Source organism: Fringilla coelebs, assembly GCF_963513975.1.
Source record: "Fringilla coelebs genome assembly, chromosome: 2".
Taxonomy (NCBI): domain Eukaryota; kingdom Metazoa; phylum Chordata; class Aves; order Passeriformes; family Fringillidae; genus Fringilla; species Fringilla coelebs.
In genome coordinates, this window is record NC_140029.1 from 70,858,916 (window position 1) to 70,882,246 (window position 23,331).

Consider the following 23,331-nt stretch of genomic DNA (forward strand, 5'->3'; position numbering starts at 1 on the left):
TTGGACTGAAGATCTGAGGGATCTCCTCCAACCTTGACGATTCGATGACTCCGTACAAGCTCTGGTGCCACTGACGGATCTATCGGTTCCCTCCGTGCCCCCGCGGCGCCGAGCTCGGCCGGCCCCGCCGAGCTCGGCCGGCCCTGCCGGGGCGGGGCGGGGCGGGGCGGAGGGGCGGGCGGGAGCCGGGCGCTGACCCGGCGGGAGGCGGGGCCGCGCCGGGCGGGATCGCTGGGAGCCGGCGGGCGCGGGGAGGCGGCGGGAGCGGGGCTGCGCGGCCGCGGTGGGAGCTGCGCGCCCGGCCGCGGGGGCCCCGCGCCGGCGGGGGGCTGCCCCCGCCGCCTGCCTTCCTGCCTTCCTTCGCTGCTTCCCTTCCTCCCTCTCTTCCTTCCCTTCCCCTCCTGCTCCCGCCCGGCCCGGCTCCGCTCGGCTCGGCGCTGTGATTGGGCGGAAGATGGCGCTGGGCGGATGGAAATCCTAATGACAGTCTCCAAAATCGCCTCCATCTGTACCATGGTGAGCGCGGGGCCGGGGCTGTGCCGGCTGCCCGGGCTGGGGGCGCGGGCGGCGGCAGCGCTGCGGGGCCGGGCTGCGGGGGAGGCCGGGCGGGGGCGCGGGGCGGGAGCGCTGCCGTGGGAGGCGGCCGGGAGCGGAGCGGGGTTAATCGGCTTTGGGAGACTCAACCTGGATGCGGGCGCCGAGCGGGTTGAGCTGGGCGGGCGGCGAAGCCGGGTCCCGGCTGCGGACGGGGCTGGAGCGCGGGGGGACCGAGCGCAGCTTCCCCCAAAGTGTGCCGAGAGCGGGGGCAGCGCTCCGGGGCATCGCCGCCGGTCCGGGGCTGCCTATTGCAGGCGTGTGGTGGTTACGGTCGGGTTTCTGGAAGCGCTTTCCTTCTCCCGGCTCACTCCGTAGCGTCCCTGCCCTCCCTCCGAGTGCTGAGCGCCTGAGCTGGGGCTGGAATCGCTCATCCACGGGCGGGTGCTCCCCGGGTTACCCGGACACGTGCGGGCATCCCATCCCGGCCGTGTGAGCTGCCTGGTGGGCATCGACCCAGGTCCCGATAGGAGGCTTCTCCCTGTGATTGCTTTCTCATTACTCTCTCTCGTGGTGAACTGGAGCCATAAGCAGAAGCACAGATGTGATAAAGCTCTCTTGGGTTCTTTTAGAGAGGGGTGGGGAGCTCAGTAGATTTGCTGATGGAGGAGTGATGAATTTAAGGAAGGAAATATCCCTTAGTCAGTAGAAGTTACTGCTTGTTATGGAAGAGATGTGCTAATGGTCCATAGCAGAAGTTCTTACATTTGTGCTCTCTTCTGCCTATTCCATCGCCATGCGAAAGTTCTTGTTATCAAATGTGTTTCCACGGGGGAAGGGAAGAGATGAGTAAGGGGAAGAACACGCTCTGTCATCTACTCTGTTAATTTGCTGCCATTATTATGTCTCATCAAACAGTGGGAAATGCTTGCGTTTCATATTATTGGAAACTGATTTACGGTTTTCATAAATCGTACTGCAAAGAGCCTTGAATGTCTCAAACAGATATTTTTGAGGTGGCCTGTGAGAATTTTGAGGGAATATCTGGAAGCCCACAGGATGGGATTGCTCAGGTGGTGTTTAGTCACTGTAATAATGTGGGTTTTTTGACATGGGAGATGACATAATTTCCACTGGAATTGGAAGAGTCTGACTTCTTGAATTTATCAGCTGTATATTTATCTGGTGTCATACTGACATCTTGATGTGGCCAGATTGGTAGGACATGTACCATGTGCTTCAGGAGTTTCCATTCTCTGAAGGCAGGTTTTAGGTTGTTGAGGGATCAGTATGGTTGTTCCCTGAGCTGGGGTGATCTTTTATTGCAATTCTAGCTGACATCTTTTCACCCAGAGCTGGCTGCTGGCCTTTGTGTCAGCATAAATTCAGTGCTGGCCTCTTGATTTGGGTCAAGTGTGAGACCTCACTGCTCTGCTTCTGGACTGCATACAAACCATAGGTCTGGATAAGCAGATAGTTTAAGATTATTCTGTATGTATGTTTATTAGAAATGATGTTGTGTCACTGAGATTTAGGTCAATCCTGAAACAAAATTTTCAACCAAAAATCTTCTTATTACTGACTGAAGTGTCTGTATCCATAAAGCTGAAATTCTGATGGCAATTAAATACGATCTGTCCAATCACTGTCATGTGCACTGAGGTGGATAAACTCCAGGCATAAGATTTTTGCTGGGCCTTTCTGATCAATAAGCTTTAATAGTACTGTTATAGGGGACACCTAGCATAGGATACCAGCTGTAAAAGCGTTTCAGCAGTTAATATAAGGTTGTGGTTAAAAGTATATCTGCAAAGATGGTGTGAAGGAGCACATGGTATTTACTGTAGTGTTATTCAGAACCATGTGGTTGAGGCGAGACAGGTCTTTTTAATTCTAACAAGAGTCAAATACTTATGTTTAAGCATATGTTTTACAAAATTGAAGAGGATTATAATTGCTGAGTAATACTGTTTTTTTTTTCTGGCAATGCTTCTTTGTGTCAACACATTTTAATAAAGTGCCAGACAACTACCTAAGAATTCTTACAAGTTTTTCTTGCCTTTTCCTGTGCCTCTTACCAGAACTCTCAGACTGTTCTGTGTCTTCTTGTGAAGACAAAAGTTCTTATTAGTACAAAACCAGTAACAGGCAATTTTTGTCAAGAGGCAGTTTGTGCCTACAGAAACCTAGCATGCATGTACACTTACAGTCTGTAACAGAGCAGTCTAGAACTGTATTGAAGAAACTCTTCCATTGCAGTTCTACATTTCATGACTTCTTTTTTTTTACATCCAAATTCAAGTTTTGCTTCTGCTGACCCATTTATATTTTATGTGTCTTACCCCTATTGTTCAAGCCCCGAAAATTATAAAGCAGTATATTATATTTTATAGTATGGGCAGGTTGTGTGAAGAGTGATAACCAGTATGTTTAGTTTATCTGTGCTACCTTTGGGGGATGATCTTCCAAGAGGACATCCTATTTGTGTTGGTTGGCACCTTTGTATATGCTGCATTAGTTCATTGATCAAACACCTCAGTATTCATCCCAATGTTAACAAAGCTCTTTCTGCAGTAATATGTCCTAGTGTTGTATTGCCTTTCAGCTTCCTTAAAATTCTTTGCTGTGTATCACCATTCATATGCTTCCTTGTGCTGTAGTAAGTCTTAATTACAAGGCCGGAGATTCTGGGAAAGCTCTGAAAATACCTCTGCCCTTGAGTGCTTTAGCCACTGTTCTTGTTGCAAAATGGATGAGGTTAAAATTGTGTGGTCTGCTTTTTCAAATTATTTTTAAAGTCTTTGCAGTAAAAGTAGAACTTGGTCTTTACCCTCATCCATGAGTAAAACTGCAGTCAAAGCCTTACTTGACTGAACAATATGGGATTTTTATGCATGGCTGAGGAGGGAGAAAGTAACCCAGGCTAACTGTAATGAAGATGTGCCCCATGTTATACTCACAGGTTGCATCTACTACTTCTGACTTCTGCTTCTGTTGTCTAGAATCCAGGAAACGCTTGCTAGCAGTTAAAAGGCATCAAGTCTTTGAGTAGCTGAAGCAGAGAGAAGATAGAAATTACATTTGTAGCTTACAAGCTATGAAAAGCCTCTAAGATGTCAGTCTCAGACATACACAAGGAAGTTGAAATGGCAGTAGTACTTGTTTTCTGTGTTTCTTCTGGAAAGTGGTTGATGATGTTGGCACAACCTGAAAAAGTGTGATAATATTTTAAAACTATGCTAACCTAGAAGGTGTAGCATTAGACATCAAAATCTTCCTGTTTTGGGTGTTTGTTTCTGTATTTCCTTCTCTGTTTGCCATCTCAGCATCTTGCATGCAGGGTCTGTCGCTGGATGTCTTCAGTGATTGTTTCAGCCCCCCAGCTCTGACATCAAATACGTAGTTGGTGGTTAGATGTTGATTGTGTAATGTAACAGTGTTCTGTGGAGAACCTCTGCTTATCTTACAATGCAAATTTTTGTTCTGCTTTTGAGAGGATTAAGGTATCACTCTGAATAGCTGACTATTGTCCTTTTCCTGCCTGCCACCCCTCGAGGGGCACTGTCACAGCACTCTTGTCCATTTCGGTCACATTTCATAAGGGTGAAGATGTTTCAGAGGCACTAGAGGTCAAACAAGCATGTGTGGGAAAAGGCATCTTAGGGCAAAAAGCCCCTGGAAGTGCCCAGCTGAGGGAAGGTTGAAGTGCACCTACCTTGAGTGTCATAGCAGAGGGGCTTTATAGAAACTCCCAGCTGCAGGAAAATTTTCAAGCTAGCTGTGACAGAGGTGTACATTTACAGGCTTTCTTACTGCTTCAGGAATTGTTTGTTTACAGTAGGGTTTCAAACTTGATTGTGAAATCTGCACTTAATGTAAATTGATGTTTGCCAGAGTCTGCAGCGAGCCAGCAATGGCTGTGATCTCAGTCCTGTCCTTCTAATTGCACTGTCTCCTCCGAAGCACAAATTATAAGACTTAAACATTATTTGATGATCAGGTTAACAGATTCCACAGGATAAGACTTAAAAGTTATTTGATGATCAGGTTAACAGATTCACAGGAAAGTATACAGAGGACCCATGCTGGAAGAAATTAGAATTGAATTACAGCAAGGAAAGAAAAGTTATGGGAAAACAGCTTCAAAATGAGGAGGTGACGGGGGAAAAAGCCAGCAGAGAAGGAAAGGACTGAAGTAACAGAGAGGAAAGCACAGTATTGTGGGGTTCCTTTATCCAGCTGTCTGACTTGCTCGTGTAGCACAGTTGGCAAGAAGGAACATGTGCTGTGTCTCAGCCATTGCATTTCTCTCTAGCACCATGACCTGGATCCGCCGTGCTCCGGGGACCGGAGTGTCCAGACACGTGCTCTGTTTGCAAGCCCAGGAGTTTTTGGAGAAGTATTTGTTAGGCAGTTGGGGTAGGAGCTTGCACCACAGTGGGGAAGTCCACTCGTCTGTTGGAGTTCTTATCAGGGGACGCTTGGATGATAAACATGACACTAAGATTCAAGCATTTGTCGTCATCATTTTTCTAGCTGTAACATGCTACAATAAAAGATGAATATTTATGTTTGGTCTTTAGAATACTGGGTTTGTGGCACTGTTTAGTATACTAATTGATTTAGACAAATTTGTTTTCAATTTTCATGAAAATAGGAATTTGACTCTAACATAAAACAATTGTCAAAAATGAGACACAAAGAAAAAAAATTCTCAAAGTTACCTAGTTGTAAAGCAGTATTTATACCAGCACAGGGACTGATTTAGTAGACATATTACTTATTTGGATTATTTGATTTATGTAAGTGTTCTATTTTCTTTTTACCTGCACACGTGTGTATATTCATCTTGCATGTTCTAAGCACAAGGAGAAATGAAATACAAATTTGGACTCTAGTCTTGGCAGCAGAATTTTTAGCTGTGTCAGTGGGAACAACTGAGCCTGTTACTAGACAACATTTGAATATTTAGATTGGTCAGTTATGTAGTCTTTGTATCTACTTTTTACATTACTGAAACAACTAATTTGCATTAAAACTTCTAGGGATTTTGTAAAAATGTGTCAAAAGGGGTTTTTCTATTCAAATTTCTTGAGGGGAAGAAGTGTGTAAAAGCCCTCTGTAAGGGGGGCTTAGGAAGATTGCCAAAGTAAAATGCTTTTAACAAATGGTTTATTTCAGTAAGATCTATCTGATCTCTCAGTTGAGAAAAAAAAAACCCACTAGATATTTGCTGTGGTGTAAAACCAGAAGGTTGTGTTAATGTAGACCAGAACAGGAAAACATTTTTTACCATCTTTTATAAACTCAAATTCTTTTTATGATTCCATGAAAATGGGAGGTTATAAAAGCAATATATTTGTTTTCTGAAACTGGAATTATGTAAGTAATAAAAGCATGTGAAACACACCACAGGATGCAGTTTATTAAAAACAGCTATTGAACAAATGTGTTTTCCCCACTCACCCTGCATTTTGGGTAGTTAGGTGAATCTAACTTTTCTGAAATATTAACTTCTCTTTGACTTCAGCAGTCAAAAGGATGCACCATCATATACTTCTCATGTACAAAGAAGTGCTACTACATGTAGTTGCTTGAAGGAAAATACATTGTGAATGTTCAGTGGGGCTCGAAAAGATGGGTTTGGTAGACATACCAAATGTGTGAAGAGAAATTAATTTTGTGCTTTGGTATAATTTTCCTTACCCAGGCAGAGGTGTTTTTACTTCCTACTCAGAAAATATTTTGTCTTAGTTGCACATGATAAGAGTATATAGGACTGTCTTAGACTGATTAATAAAATATAATTAATACTATTTGGAAGTATTTAAAAAGCGTTAACTGAAACTATCCAAATATTTAATGTATTAACAATGCATGTTCTTTTGCAAAGAAATGAACAACAAGGATTATTGAATCCCACTCATGTTTCACTGCTACTTCCTGGCTAGAAACAGTATCAAAAGAATTGTATTTCAGTTTTGGTTGCCACTGAAGCAACAAATATAAACTGATTTAAGATAGCTGTTCTCTTTGCTCTTAGTCCTGATTCATGTGAGTACACAGAAATGTATGCATTCACATATTCTGATGAAATATAACTGGAATAGTAGAATTCTGCATTTCTTCTTTAGCAAAGGATTCCTGTCACAGTGCATTAATTAGTGCATTGGGCTGTGAAATTCTGTTTATCTTCACTAGTTGCATAGACAAGGAAGAATCTCTCTAATCAGAAAAGAAAAAAGTGAAAGCACTAATGAGTGCTTCTGTACTGAGATTTATTTTTGAAAATTATAAATAATCCCATTCATTTTACATTTGTTCAGGAACATTGCTGTTCCTGATTACTGAGTTTCCCTTTTACTTGTAATGCCTTTCTGTCTCTAGAAAGAGTGATAGTTCTGTGTTGTGTGGTGGTATGGTTCATTTACCTATAGCAAAGGTCATGTTTGAAAAATTTATCTTACATATACCTGTGCAACATGGTTTAGTTATTTGAGTCACCTTTAATCAGTGCTGTTCTTGCTTCTTGTGTGGGGTGGAGAGCATTGTAGGGAAGGATCTAGCATAGTGCATGTGTAAGGGGAGAAATCAGGATGCTGGTAGCAAATGTAAGGTTTCCAGAAAAGAAAATTAAACAATTTTAAAGGTGAAATTCTGATTTTATTCAGGTAATTTACAGCTTAGTTAAATTAGAGGGTAAAGGTGTTAAACAACTGAAAAGATGACCCACCAAGCTATCGAGTGACCTTTATTCCAGAAAGGGATAGATCAAACCCCCCTATCCAAGGCCAGTAAGATGTGTAAGCTTCCAAGAACGTTAGGCTGGTTATGAATCAAGGCTTTGTACGGGAAATTCTGCCTGCTGGGTTGGATGCTAATGACCAGGTAGGACACTTTAAAACTGCAATTGTTTGCCTGCTTGCTGACATGTTTTTAGACAGTATTTTTAATGTAGGGTGGCATCCCAATTTACCATGCTTTGGTTTGCATTTTGGGAGCGGTCTTAGCGTGCACAAATTAGATGACTTTTGGAGGAAACTACATCAGACAACACAGATCAGTGTTCAGTCACAAAACCAGCCTGTAACTAATCGGGCAAGAATGCTCTGAAGCCCAAGGTGTGTATGTCAGATCCTAAGCACCAACTGATTTGTTTTACAGATTGGCTCTGGCTGTCTTATCCCTGTGTCAGCTGTGGGTGTGTCTCAGAAGGACTAGTTCAACATGAAACACACCAGTGTGGCCTCTGAGGCTTTGAGAAAAGGCAGTAATAAATAGCATTTAATGACCTTGTTGCAGAAAGTGAAAAACTAAACAAACAAAAAAACACATCTGTGTTTGTCTGTGCTTTTTTGTTTTTCTGCCCTTTTCCATTGAAACGTATGGCAGCAGTGGGCTTTTTAGTTTATTTTAGAAATCTGGGATGATGTATATTAGTAAAACCTGAAAATCCGGAAAATACAACCGTACATATTTCAAAGATAATACACCTTCCTATTCCACTGTATTTCCTGGGCTTTGATTCCACTAAACTGAAGTAAAACCCTCATCTAGTTAGTGTTAAATGTGTTGATAAGTACAAAATTCAAGGTCTTAAAAAAAAAAGTTGAGCAACTTAATTAAGGGACTTCTGTGGCAAACACAGATTATTATCCCTTCATTAAGAAATTAGCATTTAAGGCAAATTTTATAAATCCAAAAACTTGATGGAGGAGGTAAAGCAATTGATGTTCAACTGATTTCAACATGATTCAATAAAGTTTACATTACTTATAATTTTGAAGGATGAAATCTGAAATAGTTCAGTTCTACACCTAACTTTCATTAGGTTTGTGGGGGTTTTTGTGTAATTATTGTTAGTTTTCAGTAACAAAAAGCAAATCTTGATTTCATATTTTGTTCTTGTAAACACACCTTAGTTGCAGAACTTTCCACTTTTAAAGCTGTTTTTCACCTACCATGAGAAATGAGTGTTTTCTCTGCCTTTACTATTGTGTGTGTGCTGGAAGAAGGTCAGTGTAAGGCAGTGCTTGCTTGTGCAGCTGTATGGCTTTTACACTGATGCCATGCCAAAAGTGGTAAATCCCAGAACTACTGCAATATTATCATCCTCTTGGATTTCTGCTGTGCCTCTGTTGCTTCTCATTTCTAGATAATGACCATGTGTGCTTCCCCTCAGAAGAACAAGGAAAATTGGAGGTGGATGTGCTGACCAAACTTCATGATGTTCCTTTCTGTCCCCTGTGTAATATCAAAGCCGGGTTGCAATGTGGAGACTGAACACCTGTTGTATCTAAGTGAGCCCCCCAAAAAAGAGAGTTTTATTGTGGGATTTTCCCTGGGGATCCCAGTTAAGTGGCAGAGGAATAAATTCTCTACTCCACAGCATACAGCACAGCCTGAAATTTCCCAAGTCTGGTTCCCAAGTCCAGTAACTCCAGCTTGGCCGATGGAAAGAGAGGCACTCCCACTTCTGCCTTAAACCTCCACCCGTGTCCTCATGTCCAAGAGATGATACACGACCACAATAGTTGGTGGTGCTGCAGTGCTCCCCCTGCATCTGTTTTTGCATAATGGAAGAGTCAGCTGGGACTGGTAATGTGGACTGTAATCATGACTGGGAAACACTTTGAAGCAAGGGATAATTAGGTTTTAAAATAGCTTTTATGGGTCAGTTGTGAACACGCATTCTAGTGTATTCTTGCTGTGTTTCTGCTCTTTGCAGCCAATACACTGTGCACAGTATCAGTGATTACTTTGGAGGCAGAGATAGCATCCTTTATGACAGACAAAAAGAGAGCTGTAAAGGGAAGTCTGAGTAGCTCGAGGGGTTTTATATTGGTGTAAAACATCCGTGCTGGTTTGTACTAATGTTCATAAACAACTGCATTTAAACATAGATGATGCCATGTTTTGAAGTCATGTGAAAGTCTGAGCCTTGAATGAAGCTTCTTTGAATAATCAGAAAACCATGACGATCTGGTGGTATCTCAGCTTGCCTTTCTTATTGCCAAGTCGGATCTTTATTGTGCAAGAAAACTCAATACAGTGTTCGGGTCTGTGCAAACAGAAACATCAATGTTTATATCATAATATTTACCTTTCAAAGATGGAGTAAAGTAGCTACTCCGCCCTAGCTTTGAAAAGAGAAAGCATTTCCTTAAACCTGCTCTTGAATTTATTTTTAAAGAGGTAGAGATTTTAACAACAGCGTCAAAGGCCCCCACAGTTCCTTCTTTTTCCTAGTTTCTTTGTAATACTCACCTTGCCAGAGCTTGTGGGTGCATTTAAACAAGGCTGCTTCCTTCTTTTTCCTAGTTTCTTTGTAATACTCACCTTGCCAGAGCTTGTGGGTGCATTTAAACAAGGCTGCAAAACAAAATATTCGGAGTCTCAGAGTGCTTTAATCTTAAATGAAGGTTTGTACCCCTTTTCCTCACCACTATAATCTCCATTTGAAAACACCTTCTAAAGTAATAAGCCCTGCAGCTAAATCCTCAGGAAAGGAGAGGCTTTATCAAACTGGGTAATTGGAGGGGATGTGGCTGATGACAGCAGCTAGGGCTATGCTGTGAATGGAGCAGAGCTGTGGTGTGGCAAGCGTGGAGTTTTCCTGGCTTTTGCCCTGTTCTGGTTAAAGTTGTTACCTCCTCATGGGCCTTTGAGCGTGTGCTTCCAGTTTCAGAACTGCTAAGGTAGTTTGTGTAAAGTTCTGCAGTACCATGCCACACCATCATTTCATTTTCATTGTATACATTTGTGACACAGTTCTAATATTCATTCTGTTCCACTGCTCCCTGTCTGTAATTAATCTGTGCAACCCCTTGTGCTGTTTTTGGTGCAGTCCACGATTTTCATGGAATTTAATTGTTATAATATGCCATGTAATGGCTATTTGCTATATCTTTGGTGTAAAAAATGACCTTGCTGGGATGGAGTTGCACCTGGTTTTAAGGTCCTTTGCTGTATATTATCCTCTATTTTAGCTGCACTTAGATCAGCTGGAACATTCATACTCGTGTATTAGTCTCATTGAGGATATATATAGATAGATAAAGATATATGGATATCAGTTTTGTTGAGTGCAAAAAGTTGTGTACATTTCCATTTCTCTAAAAGCAATCAGTTTAAGAGCTCATCCAAAGCTAGGGGTTTTTTGTTGTCTGAATTTTCCAGCATACAAGTTTTTCTGTCTCTAAATAAAAAAGAAAACACTGCTTTTCTTTAAAACACAGTGTTTACTGCAGCAGTTCAGTCAACAGCCACAGAGTAACCAAAGTCATATTCTCTGACTTCTTTCTGAGGATCAGACCCAACAGATTTTTTGGGCAAAGGCTGCAGTATTTGTAATGCACACTATCACTAGCTGTTCTGCGTTTTCTTTTAGTTTTACAAAGTTCAAGGCATTTAGCAAAGCACTTTGAACAACTTATATTTTCAGTGTAGGTGAAGCAGACCAGTCTCTTTGCTTCCTGTGAACAATCTGCATCTCTTAACTTTTTAAGGAATGTGCTTTACAGTATGAAGGTTATGTTTCTTAGAAGGAGCTCACCAGTTGGCCTTGCATGACCTGCTTTGCATCCTGTATTAGTTAAAGTGTTACTAAAGTAATTTGACTCTGGAAATAACAAGTAAAGAACATTGAAACACTGTAATTGCATGAAAATACGTGAAAATTGTATAACTTTGAGATGCTTTAGAATAGCACATATTTGGAAACATTTCTTAGGTAATTTTTAGTTGTAATCAGGTGTTTTCTCAGGGTTTTTTTATGGATGGTTAATTTTAATTGTTCATCCTTGCTCAAAAACTCTTTTTCTCAGCTACTTTCACTGTTGCCACACTAAAATTTTGCTGCTTTTGATTTTTTTCTAGGGCGCCAATGCCTCAGCTTTGGAGAAAGAGATTGGTCCGGAACAATTTCCAGTCAATGAGCACTATTTTGGTTTGGTTAATGTGAGTCTCAGACCATAACTGACTGCTTTGGAAGGGCAGGAATGGGTTGGTGGAACAAGACTGGGATGAGTGAATACTTCAAATTCTGAAAGATATAATCACTGAAACTGAATATTCCTACTATTGAAATGTGTTTCAGTATTTAATGTGTTTGTTGAAGCATGCTACTGGATTGTTGAAATGGGCTCTCTATTGAATATTTTTATTTTGTTTCATTTGTTGTAGGGTAGTTTTTACATTACTTTCATGTTATTAAAATGTGTAAGTCGTAAAGAAGGCTATTTAAAATATATAGCTTGTTGTTCATAATATGCCAATAATGTAAAATAAATACATTAAAAGAAAAAAAAATATTGTAAAAGACTATGATGCTAGGAAGTATTTATATCTGCTCTTTATATTAAGATTTAAAAAAAAATACAGCCCAAAGAGGAAAGCAGAAAAAAATATATTGGACTGTTTGAATCAGTAATTAGTTTTAAGGAATGATTTAAGCTTTAATTTCTAATATTACTGATGAAAGGTGTATCTTGTTAGAAATTGAATTATACTGATGTGAAATATCAAATTAACTGGGCTTCAGAAATTACATAGTTCAAACAGGTTGATTTAACCAGAGCTTGTCTTGCTTTTCTTAATGAAATTGTCTTGTTTTCTTAATGAAATGGATTATTTAAATGTTGTCCTGGTACTGTACCATGTCTCTACCTCCAGATGCTTAGCACTGACCTGGTTTGAGAGTCTGCAGTCTGAGCATACACTGTGGAGTCAGTAAACACTGACAAGCTGACTTCCATGCCTCTCAAAACACCATCACTTAAATTCAAGTGATTTCTTTCCTTTCCCATGAAAGCTGAAATCCCCTCTGAATGCTGCCTTCTCTCAGAGGAGGAAATGCAGCAGTTTCACTGTTAATGCCTGTCAGTTCTGCAGCTGAGCTGAGGCTTTCCATTTTTCCAGTGACAGGATTTCTCAAATCTGTTATTCTGTTGACAGATAAACTGTTTTCCTAATTTCTTGTCCAAGTCCAGAGAGGATTTAAGACTTAATGGTGAAATTGTATTGTACACCTAATCTTAAAGTTTTACATAGTTTGTACCCTTAGGAGAAGGTTCAGTAAAGGACAATCTTCCTAATATGTCATGAAGATCAACAAATTCTGGCTTTTTGTACTCAGGGGGGAGTAGAAATTTGAGTGGGTATCTGTCATTGCACTCATTTCAGAGGCAGACAGCTACAATATATGAGTGCTTTTAATTTTCTGTCTTCTACAGGAATTTTGCTTGTTTTAGCTTCAAACAAATTTTATGAGCTAAAATTCTTTGAATTGTAACAAATAATAAAATGGGATCTCATTACGTTTATAGCGCACTGGTGCTGGTTTTCAGGTACAGTGGTTGGCAAAGGAAATTCAGTGATGTTGATGCCTGAATGGTTTTCAGGTCTGTTCTGCAGGTTGTGTTTACTAACACAGCACACACACACCATAAATGTGTAATGAACTTGCTGCATGTAAATCTGCCAGGAAAAGTGAAAGTAACTAACTATGGCCAATGACTAGAAAGAATGACAGGCATAATGAAAAGAAATACTAGATAATTAGATTATAAATTGGTACTATTAGATTGAGAAGTGATAGAAATCACAGTGTTTGCTTTCATTGATTTCTCTAATTTATTTGTAGCAATTACAGGAAGTGAATCTCCTAGAGGCTTATTAACATTTACTGCTTAGTTTTTTTAAATTTGTTTATTGATTTTGTTTGTCCTAACTTTCTCCAGGGTAATGGGAAAAAGGGAAATAATGTGGAAGTCAGTAGGCTTCTTCTAACTGTATGATAGGTGGTCATTTGAGCTGTCTGGAATACAGAAAAGCATTTTAGATAAAGATGACAATCCTGAAATAGAGATCTGTCAGTTTTCCAGAGGTAGCATAAAAGAGGAGGAAGCAAAAGCCCTGTCTTAACTTTTTTCCAGCTTTGTGGTAGAATCTAGGGATTGTTCAGAGGATGAGCTGAAAGAGCAATTTGAGAGGTAAAAGAAGACTCAAGAAAGGGCAGTTATGGGAAACATATGGAAGGACCAGATGGTTGATGGGAATGGAAAATTCGGCTTAGACTTGAAGGGACAGTATCATTCACTAAATCAGCAGGAAATATCTAAGATATGTGGTACGATGAAAGCATTAGGAGTGTGATGTCCCATGCATCTGGACAACCAGGAGCATCAAGCCTGCTTATTACTCTTCAGTGCAGTAATACAGACTGTTCAAATCTATGTGCTTCACAAATTCCATCAATCATTTTATCCAGTGAGGATGAAATAAGATTTTTAATCTGAGAGAGCTGCTCTGGAAGCTCTTCAGCAGTTTACCAGATTTCTATGGCAGAAGGTTTGGTTATTCAGTCTCTTGCAGTGGATCCACGTGTTTTGGAGAAATCCTTTTCACTGGAATGGACCATTGCAAGAATGAAAAGTTGTTAGAGCTGCCAGTGCATCAGGGCTGGGAGGAGCCCTAGAGCTGCTCAAAGACAATGTTCCAAACAGATCTAAGCTCTTGTAAATCTCTTTGTAGAATGGGGTTCAACAGCCACATTTCTTCATCAGAAATGTCAGGAGAGCATCAGAAGAGTAAGCTGTAAGACTATAAGTGTTCATGGGTGTGCAGTGGTTTTGTTGCACAGTGTTTTTGTTTTGCCTACTGTCTCATTTTTCCACATTGGTTTAGGTGTTGTAACTTTAGTTTAAGAATTTAAATGAGGAAAAGAAAAGGGTGTGTAAAAACATAGTGAATGCAGTATTTTCCTGAAAGGAATTTAGAGCAGAAGAGCAGTATGAACTGATAAAAAGAAAAAAAAAAGTGGATTTTTTACATCTCTTAGTCATGCCCAGCATGAGATGGTCCCAACAAGTTCTTTCTTACATTTTCTACTGCTGTTGTGAGGCAGGCTGGACAAGCATGAAGTCCCCCAGTGCAGGGCTTGCACTCCCAGGTGCTGTGGCTCCGAGGCAGTGCCGGCTGGGGTGGGGAGGAGGAGGAAGGTGTCTCTTGGCAGCCCAGCCCAGTGCTGAAGGTCCAGGGTTGGAAGGCAGAGTGTGAGTGGGTGGTGGGAGCATGGGGAGACTGGAGCAAGGTGTTGGGTGTTTCTCTAAAGATGGGAACTGAAGTAATCCTGGTGGAAAGACCAGCATTTGTCCATTTAGCAAACTGAGTAGTTGTGTAGTCTAGAAACCTCCCAGCCATTTCCCACTTGTTGCTTAGTACAGGTACAGCCTTTTAAATTTTTTTCATGATTGGGAGGATTTATTGTAAAAATATTTTGAGTTTTGAAATGATAAAGACTGATGCTTTAGAGATAAAACAAATGTGAACTAATTAAATTTTCTTCAGGAGTTTGCTTTCATTCTCCTGTTGCCTGCTGTGTTTCTGAATCTGGTTGGAAAAAGCCTTTTATGGACTTAATCTGGTTGCTTTTATTTCATACTCACAGGCATGTAGGTTAACATACATTCATATTAAATTAATCTGAATTTTGTTCAGTGCTCTGAGGTCTTCATATTTTACTTGTCTCTCGCCACATGGTTGCCATTCTAATTAATTTATCATCAGACTGCTCCTTTTTAAAATTGGAATCTTATGAAAATTCTAATTTGCTTGCTTTTCATCTTTTGACACTTGCTGTAGAAATTTTAGCAGTTTTCCAGTTTGATTAAATTTTAAGAACTTTCTTAGCACTTTAATGTAGCTCTCTTTTTATGGCTGTTTCTAATTATGAACTCCTAAACAGCTTACAATATTAAATGTTTTGACAGAAGCTACTGTGTGATTTCATCAGCTTCCTTTAAGGTAAAAAGCCCCAGTTTTCCTCTTAAGTTCATTGACTTATTTGCAGATTTGGACCACCAAGAATCTTAATATAACCATTTTCCTAGCTTAAATAAATAAGAATAATGGATGTTAAATTCATCACTTTTTTAATATGGATACCTTAATGACATCTTAATACTTTTTAAAATACGCTTCTTACTTATTCTTTGAGTGTATCTTGGTTATTCAGAAAGTAGTTCTTCATGTTTCATTTGTTTAGAATAGAGGAAAGTAATTAATTTTTAAGTTTTGTAATTAAATTGCATGGTGCTTGTTTGTCTTAACTGGGAGAGAGCAAAAAGTAGTTACTTCCCTGTTATTCTTAAGATGTGAAAGCTTTTAGTTCTTCTCTATTGAAGGAACCTGCTCTTAAAATATCTCTGAAAGCAGTCTTTGCTATATAATTCTCCCTATCACAACAATAAAGTCTCAATTTGCTGCCTATCTGTGCTGCTATCCCTGTATAACTTAAGTCTGAATGTAATTTCCACGTTTTGCAGAATGTGTGCAATAGGTGCATGCTTCCATTTGCAGGTTGTGTGACTGCAGCTGAAAGGTTGGATTACTTGCTGGGGGCCTCGTAAAGATTTTTCCCACACTTTCAGTGTTGGATAGTAGGTTCCACTGGAGGAGGGCAGCTTAAAATTGGAATGGCAGCACAAAATTGGAATGGCTTTATCCACTGATGGCTCACCATGCCTTCACAGGAGTGGTGGGGGTATTTTCAGTGTTGGGGTGAGCTGCAGACAGTGTCAGTGACCTCAGGTGCCTAAAGGAGTCTGAGGAAGGAGTGTCCCACCTGGGGTGTCCTGGTACAGAGTGGGTTATGGACACTTTTCTTGCTGATTCTACTTTCCTCTTTCGGTCCAGTGGCTTGTCTCCTTCAAAGTGTGCACATCCCAGTTGTGTTCTCTTTTCCCTGCAATCTTGGTTTCAAGCTACCAACTGCCTTAGCTTTGAATCCTAAACAGGCCATGTCACACTGGCACTTTGGAGTTTCCTTAAAGAAATCTTGCACCCTGGAACGAGAACTGAAAATGTAGGAGCAGGTTAAAGTAGTTATTTTGGACTTTGATGACAGCTATTAAGATTTGGAGAGTCTAATTCCTGAAGTGTGTGAGGCACTCTCTGTTTTCAGCTGAACTTCTTGCAGTACAGGGTCATGCTGTGCATGTTCATGGCTGTTGTGACTGATATGTGGTAGACAGATATTTTTACCTGAGCTTATTTTGGGAGTTGTGACATTGGGGGGAATATTTTGAACATTTTGACCCAAATAGATGTAAAATATTACCAATGAGTTAAAATTTAAGTGAGACTGAATTTGTGTTGTTCAAATTAGCCTAGGTGTTTCATGCCCTTAGATACAGTGTCCTTGGCAATCCTTTGTGCTACATCAATATGTTTTTCTACCTTGAAGTCAGGAGGAGATGACTTGCAGAAAGTTGGCCCCTGCTCATGCATTCTCTTACAGCTTGGAATTAATTTTACCTCTCTACAGTAATGCCGTGCAAACTCACAGATCTCTCTCTTATTTTGCAGTTTGGGAATACGTGCTACTGCAATTCAGTTCTCCAGGCACTTTATTTTTGTCGACCATTTCGAGACAAAGTCTTAGCGTACAAGAGTCAGCCAAGGAAAAAAGAGAATCTCCTTACATGCTTAGCTGATCTCTTCCACAGTATAGCCACCCAGAAGAAAAAAGTTGGAGTAATACCTCCCAAGAAATTTATAACAAGATTACGAAAAGAAAATGGTAACTTTTTTTTTTCTTTTTCTTGTGTAACAATTATAGCAATTATGATTTAATTCTGAAGCTGACATAGTGTGTGCCAGCTAAATGCCTGTGTATTTGTGCTCTGTAGAGTACCTATATAGAAAGTGCTCTTGGTGCTGTAGCATAAACAAGAGGTGGCCCCAGGATAAGGGTGTAACCCTGGAGCAGTTTTGAGAGGGAATCCTTGTTTCTGTCTCTTCAAATAGAGCTAAAGTGTATTGTCATATTGTCACTATCTGCTTATGAAATTGCTTGCTACTTTTATTTCTCTGGGAGTTTAATATTTGTAATCAAAATTCACTGTAAAACCTTTGTTCTTTGTTTTAAAAAAATACTTTTTTGAATGGAGGAATCAGTCTCCCAAACTGAGTCTGTGGAAAGACTTGCCCATAAGAATCTAGATTAAAACCCCCCCACCTTTTTAAATTTACTTTAAATTTATATATATGTAACTTTACCTACTTTTAAAACCACTAAGTAGTTTTGGCAAATTGTTTTTTACATGTCATCATTAGCCTAAATTTCAAGAGATTTCTAGGGATTTTTCACATTTCTTGTTTCTTATCTGCAGGGCTAATTCGTCAGAATGTCTAGAAAATTATTTGGTGTCAAAATATAAAGGAGGCCTTGTAATTTGCTACTTGATTTGGATACATTTTTATAAAAATACAACTTTTTTTCCTTAAGAAGTAATACTATATTTAAGTAAACTGTATGAGGTACCATACTCAATGCTGCTGCAATAGATGTATTCATGCTGTTGCAGTCATTTCCAAGACCATGAATGCAGACTGAAAAAGCATTTAAATGATGACTATCTCTGTAGTAAAAACAAGAAATAAAATATTATGATGACATTCCTAGTTTGACATGGCTCTTCCAGCAAATGCACTCCATGAGCTGTAATGATATTGTTAAAAAAAAGCTCTTGGGTGCTGTACAATCACTTGCCTGTGCAGAGTAGAAAACTCATTCCCTTCTTTGGCACGTATCCTCGGGAAAGTGTGCTTGTGTTTGATACATTTACAGAAACAGTTCATTATAACAAATGCAGAGAATCATTCAGATGGAAAACAGAAAGCAAACCACAGGAGCCATTAAGTTCATTATAGAAAGTGTGCTTTGTAATGTGTAATTATGTCATGCCACTAAAATTCTATGCAGAGCAAAGCAATTGGAAAGCCTTCAGTGGAGAAGTCAGATGTGGAAGTTCAACCCTTGTCTTTTTGGGCCTCTTTTAATGATGATACTCTCACCTTTTGTACAAGTAAACAGCTACATTCAGGCTACAATTACATGGGTATCATATTTCTATTAAGTGCTTATTGTAAGGGTTTATAATCTTGAGCCTTAAAGAAGAGTCAGTTTAGGTACGTGTGCAACACCAGTCTAGAGTCTCTTCAGTCAGTATCCAGCACGCCAGGGTGATAACTGAGGGCACAGTCTTAATGTATTCCAGACTCCCAAGCTGCTGCTCCATCTTTATTTGCAGTGTCTGAATACAGCATGGATATATTGTACATCTCTGAACTGGAGAGGAGCTTTTCACAAGGGTGTCTAGTGCAGGACAAGGGGAATGGCTTTAAACTGAAAGAGGCCAGGTTTAGATTAGATATTGGGAAGAAATTAACAGCTGTGATAGTGGTGAGGCACTGGAATAGGTTGCCCAGAGAAGCTGTGGATGCCCCATCCCTGGAAGTGTTCACGGCCAGGTTGGATGGCGCTTTGAGCAACCTGGTCTTGTCGGAAGGTATCCTTGTCCAGAGCAGGAGAGTTGGAACTCAATGGTCTTTAAGATCCCTTCTAATCCAAGCAATTCTGTCTTTCTCTAGTAATGACCTTAAAGTTTAATTGCTTGGGAAGGCAGCTGCTGGCTTGAAGTCAGCTGGAGGTGTACTGTTACATTTGCATAAAGTTCTTCTAATTGTAAAATAAGCAATCTGTATCTTTCACTTTGCTGTAGTTAATGCTTATTACTGACTGGGCACAAAGCCCTGACATGCCTGTGGTACTCACTGTGAAGAACCTCTGAAGTCTTTTACCTCAAGAGACTTGTAGCTCTTGCCCTGCCTTGATTTACTTGATTAAATAATGACCTTGCAATTGGCTAGATTGAACTCGCTTGTCTCAAAAATAGTCTAGTAGTTAATTAAATAAACTACATGGTTCCTACTCTTGCCTCACCTATTGCACTACTTAACCTCTCCAAATGACCTAGATTAGCATGAAGGTTTCCCTACTTAGCTAATAACCTTAGACCTTTTTTTTCTATTTGAATTTTATTCCTGGATACCATCAAGTGAATGGCTGTAAAGCATCCCTGGAGTGCCTGTATGCATTTCAAAACTTGAACTTCACTGAGTATCTTTCTCATTCATCTATCCACTCCTGTACACTAAAGACCTGTCTCTTAGAACATTCTTGGACTGCCAGCAAAGTGAAATAATCGCACATTAAAAGACTTGTGTGATACTAGCTCGGGATACAGAATGCTTTTTAAATAGGCAGGTAAATCTCCTCTTAGTAATTCCTGGTCAGAGAGAAAAGTAACTGTTACTGAATCTGTGTTATCCCAGACATTGATCTATGCTTGGCAGAGGTAGCATAGCCCCTGTAGGAGATTCAGTGGCATCTGGAGGCTGGGCAGAATGACCTGTACCAGTTCAGGCGGCTCCCCACATACACCTGTGTTTAGGCCATTGAATTGTGCCCTGGTTTTCATGCAGGATGGTTCAGTTTTCAGGTAATTCCTGTCAGCTGAGTGATTTCTGTCAGTGCAAGCTGACTTGCTGTCCCCTCTTCCCACTCTTTATTTTTTTGGCTTAGTTTATCAAGCAGGCATTTTAGGTTGGTGTCGTATTGCCTTGAATGATTCAAGATGTGAAATAAAGGACTGGTTTTGAAATCTGACTCTGTTAAAAACCTTTCTGTAGTACAGCACTAACTGATCAGTTAGTAAGGTTTGTGTTTCATCTTGCAGAACTGTTTGATAACTACATGCAGCAGGATGCACACGAGTTCCTGAACTACCTTTTGAACACGATTGCGGACATCTTGCAAGAGGAGAGGAAGCAGGAGAAGCAGAACGGGCGCCTGCCCAATGGCAACGTGGACAGTGAGAGCAACAGCCCCCCAGACCCCACCTGGGTGCACGAGATCTTCCAGGGAACGCTAACTAACGAAACCAGGTGTCTTACCTGTGAAACTGTAAGTTCTGGAGGGCTTTGTAAACACCAATGCTGCCACGCGTCAGAGCTGCGTGCTTCACGGTTCATTTATCCCAGCAGAACAAAATATTCGTTTCTTTCTTCAGGGATCTTTATAGTTGGGTGAATATTCGTGTTTTTTCTCTGTTGGTAAGAACATTCCAGCGGCCGATGCATGAATTGTAGGAAGAGACATTTGATCAATATTGAGAAAATGCCAAGTTGGATTTTTTGTCAGTGTGATTGTAATCACCTTCAAAATTTAGATCAGAAAATCCTAAAGTGGTGTATTCTTAAACAAAATAAACTCTGTGATTTAAGGGTGTGAGGTTCTTCTCAAATTTAATGTCTAAACAACTTAGTGTTGTGCTTATTGATGCATCTCCTAATTAAGTATTATGAATCAGTTTCCATGGATTCCTAGTTTTTAAATTTAAAGCTGTTGAAATCAAGATACTAATGGCTGGCTTTTGGCACTTTGGTAATAGACTGGAATTCTCAAAAAGCATAGCTTCATGTTCATGAAAAGTAATCCTTCCCTAAATGTCTGTCCACAGGAATTCTTCTAATACTACACCCTGAGAAGTAAAATTTCTCTGAGTATGCTATACTAAAATATTTTTGAGAAGTTCCATGATAGGAGAAAGAAAGAATGTATTTCATAAAAACTTAAAATTGGATTTTACCAGATTGAGAGAGTAAAAGCAGCACAATTTTAAAATTACAGTAATTCAGTCATGGTCTATTCCTTAGAGATTGTAAAAAGCTAAATGACTGTGGATTTTGTATAACTTCATGCCAATTTTCTTTAACTTGATTAGGTAATGCAGATATGTCAGCATGACGTTGGAAGGGAGGAATTAATCAAATCTGTATATTTCTCATGTCATTTTCTCAGTCTTCTAGAAATACCCATCTCTTTTATTTCAAAGAAAAGAGCTTCACAATGTCATGTGTAATGTAACAGCAGACGATGAGTAATTTAGGTGCTCATTCCACGCTACCATATTTTTTTTCTGGCAGATTTCCCCTCCCTAATAAGTATTTCTTGGCAACTGTCAATTGTTTCTCTTCTGGTTCTTGAGCTGTTCCTTTTTTTTTTTTCCTTGAAACATGAGTTTAGCCAAAGTCTTTTGTCACAATTGGCATCATTACCTTTCCTCACTGTGGCATTATGAATTACTGCTGTCAGGATTTTGATCTAGGTACCATCCTTAATGCAATTTTAAAACACTGATATGCTCTTTGCCAGCATATTTTATTAGTTATCAGGTCTGTCACAATTTTGAGAATTCTACTAACACTGTTCAGGTTTTTTTTTTTCTATTAGCTGTAGCTAATAGAAATATTCAGCTATTGCTGAAGATGATAAAGTAATCTGGAAACTATTTTATCAGTTTCTGTCTTTTTAGTATATCAGCTTGTGTCTAAAACACAGGGACCTGGAAATGAGCACTCAGAAACACATTTGGACACATTAAATGGGTAATATTACTGTGGATAGTGTCTTATTTTTAAAAATACTGAGTATCTATGATTGTTTTGATGCTTATTAGAAGCTGTTGGCATTTGGATTCTTCCTGTGTTTAGAAATATAAGCTAAAATGTTAGGAGTACTTGGAAATAGCTCATGTACAAGATTACAAGCAATAGTAGATGAATTATTGCTTCTTAATGACAAGACAATAGCCCTAGTATATTTTTAATTTAAATTGGAAAGTTATTGCACATTTAAATATAAAGCATAATGTATATCTTTGCTGAAAGTGACAGTCATTATCTTGTAATGGGACAAACCTCCTCAATGTTCCTAAAATGAGCAAAATTTTATTTTGATTATGGTTGTCCTGGTTGTGGAAAAGAGCATCCTTCCAGATGCACTGTTTCATTAGCTCATCTTAAAGATAAAAACTGAACTATCTAAAGATGCATCCTCAGTTTAAGTATGGACAGTGGAGTATAAGGAATGCAGATATGAGTCTTTAACAAAGATTTGTGTTGTGAATCAAGCCACTTTATTAAATGAATATGTTACAAAAGGATTGTAAGTTGTCTTTACATGGTTTTAATGTGGTTTCTCTTTATAATGCTTTCACCCTTCCTTGAGAGAGGCAGAATGATGAAGTGAATGTAAATTTTATGGCTAATTTATAGAAAGTATCTAGAAGTTAATTGGTTTTACAGATTTCTCTCATTGTTTCAGGAAGGATAACAGTAAACCAGAAAGTATTATAATTGGCTTCATTAAGATTAAATTTTGAATAGCTAAATGTGGCCAGTATTTCTACAGAGAAATACAGGAAATTTTCAAAACCACCATATCAGTCTCCAGGTGATGGTCTTGCTCTTGAGTTCAAATGACTCCACAAGGCATAAAATTCTTTGGTTTAGTTTTGCTTTGGACTGAGAGAAGGCAATAAGGAAAATCCCAGTGTTCTTTCTCTCCCATATGAGTCCTACAGAGCCTTTAGCTCTGCTCAATTTTAATTTCTCTTTTATTTTTAAACTAAGATAAATCACACACTTTGTTTCAGCTTCCTTTAAAATTACTTTCTGTTTTAGCACACATGGCAGTCTATAGCTGCAAGAGCTCTTTTGCCAGTGAGCAGATTCACATTGCCAGTGAAATTCCCAAGTGTAAGAAGTAATGGATTCTGTGAGTGTCAGCCTTCTGAGCTTTGTGTTCTGTGCAGCCCTGGTCATCAGAGCACAGCTGATGATGTCCTTGACGTGGGAACAGCACACCATCCTCTTCAGCCAGAGCCCTGGAACATCCAAAGTCCTCACTGCTACTCAGATGTTCCTGTTAGGAGCACTCAGACAGCTTTTCGAACACATCAGGGCTCGATCCTGCAAGTGCTGAGATTTTCTGATCATGCCTGTCATTTTTTTCATTCTATAGATGACTGAAATAGATAGCATTGCTGATTGTAGCCTAAGAAGCTTAGTGATGTTTATTTGAAACAGAACCTCTACAAAAAGTGGGGG

General features: G+C 39.7%; 1 protein-coding gene across 1 annotated transcript in view; it reads left to right on the plus strand.

Moving 5' to 3' along the window:
* Positions 1 to 261: 261 nt before the first annotated feature.
* Positions 262 to 23,331, plus strand: part of USP12 (ubiquitin specific peptidase 12) — a gene marked incomplete at its 3' end in the record, with an annotated part of 30,216 nt that continues 7,146 nt past the window's right edge. Inside the window, exons 1-4 of the mRNA XM_084226366.1 lie at positions 262 to 516; positions 11,413 to 11,493; positions 16,903 to 17,116; positions 20,118 to 20,344. Of these exons, the coding sequence (XP_084082492.1) occupies positions 469 to 516; positions 11,413 to 11,493; positions 16,903 to 17,116; positions 20,118 to 20,344 (570 nt within the window). The 5' untranslated portion in view covers positions 262 to 468. The remainder of the gene's footprint in view (positions 517 to 11,412; positions 11,494 to 16,902; positions 17,117 to 20,117; positions 20,345 to 23,331) is intronic.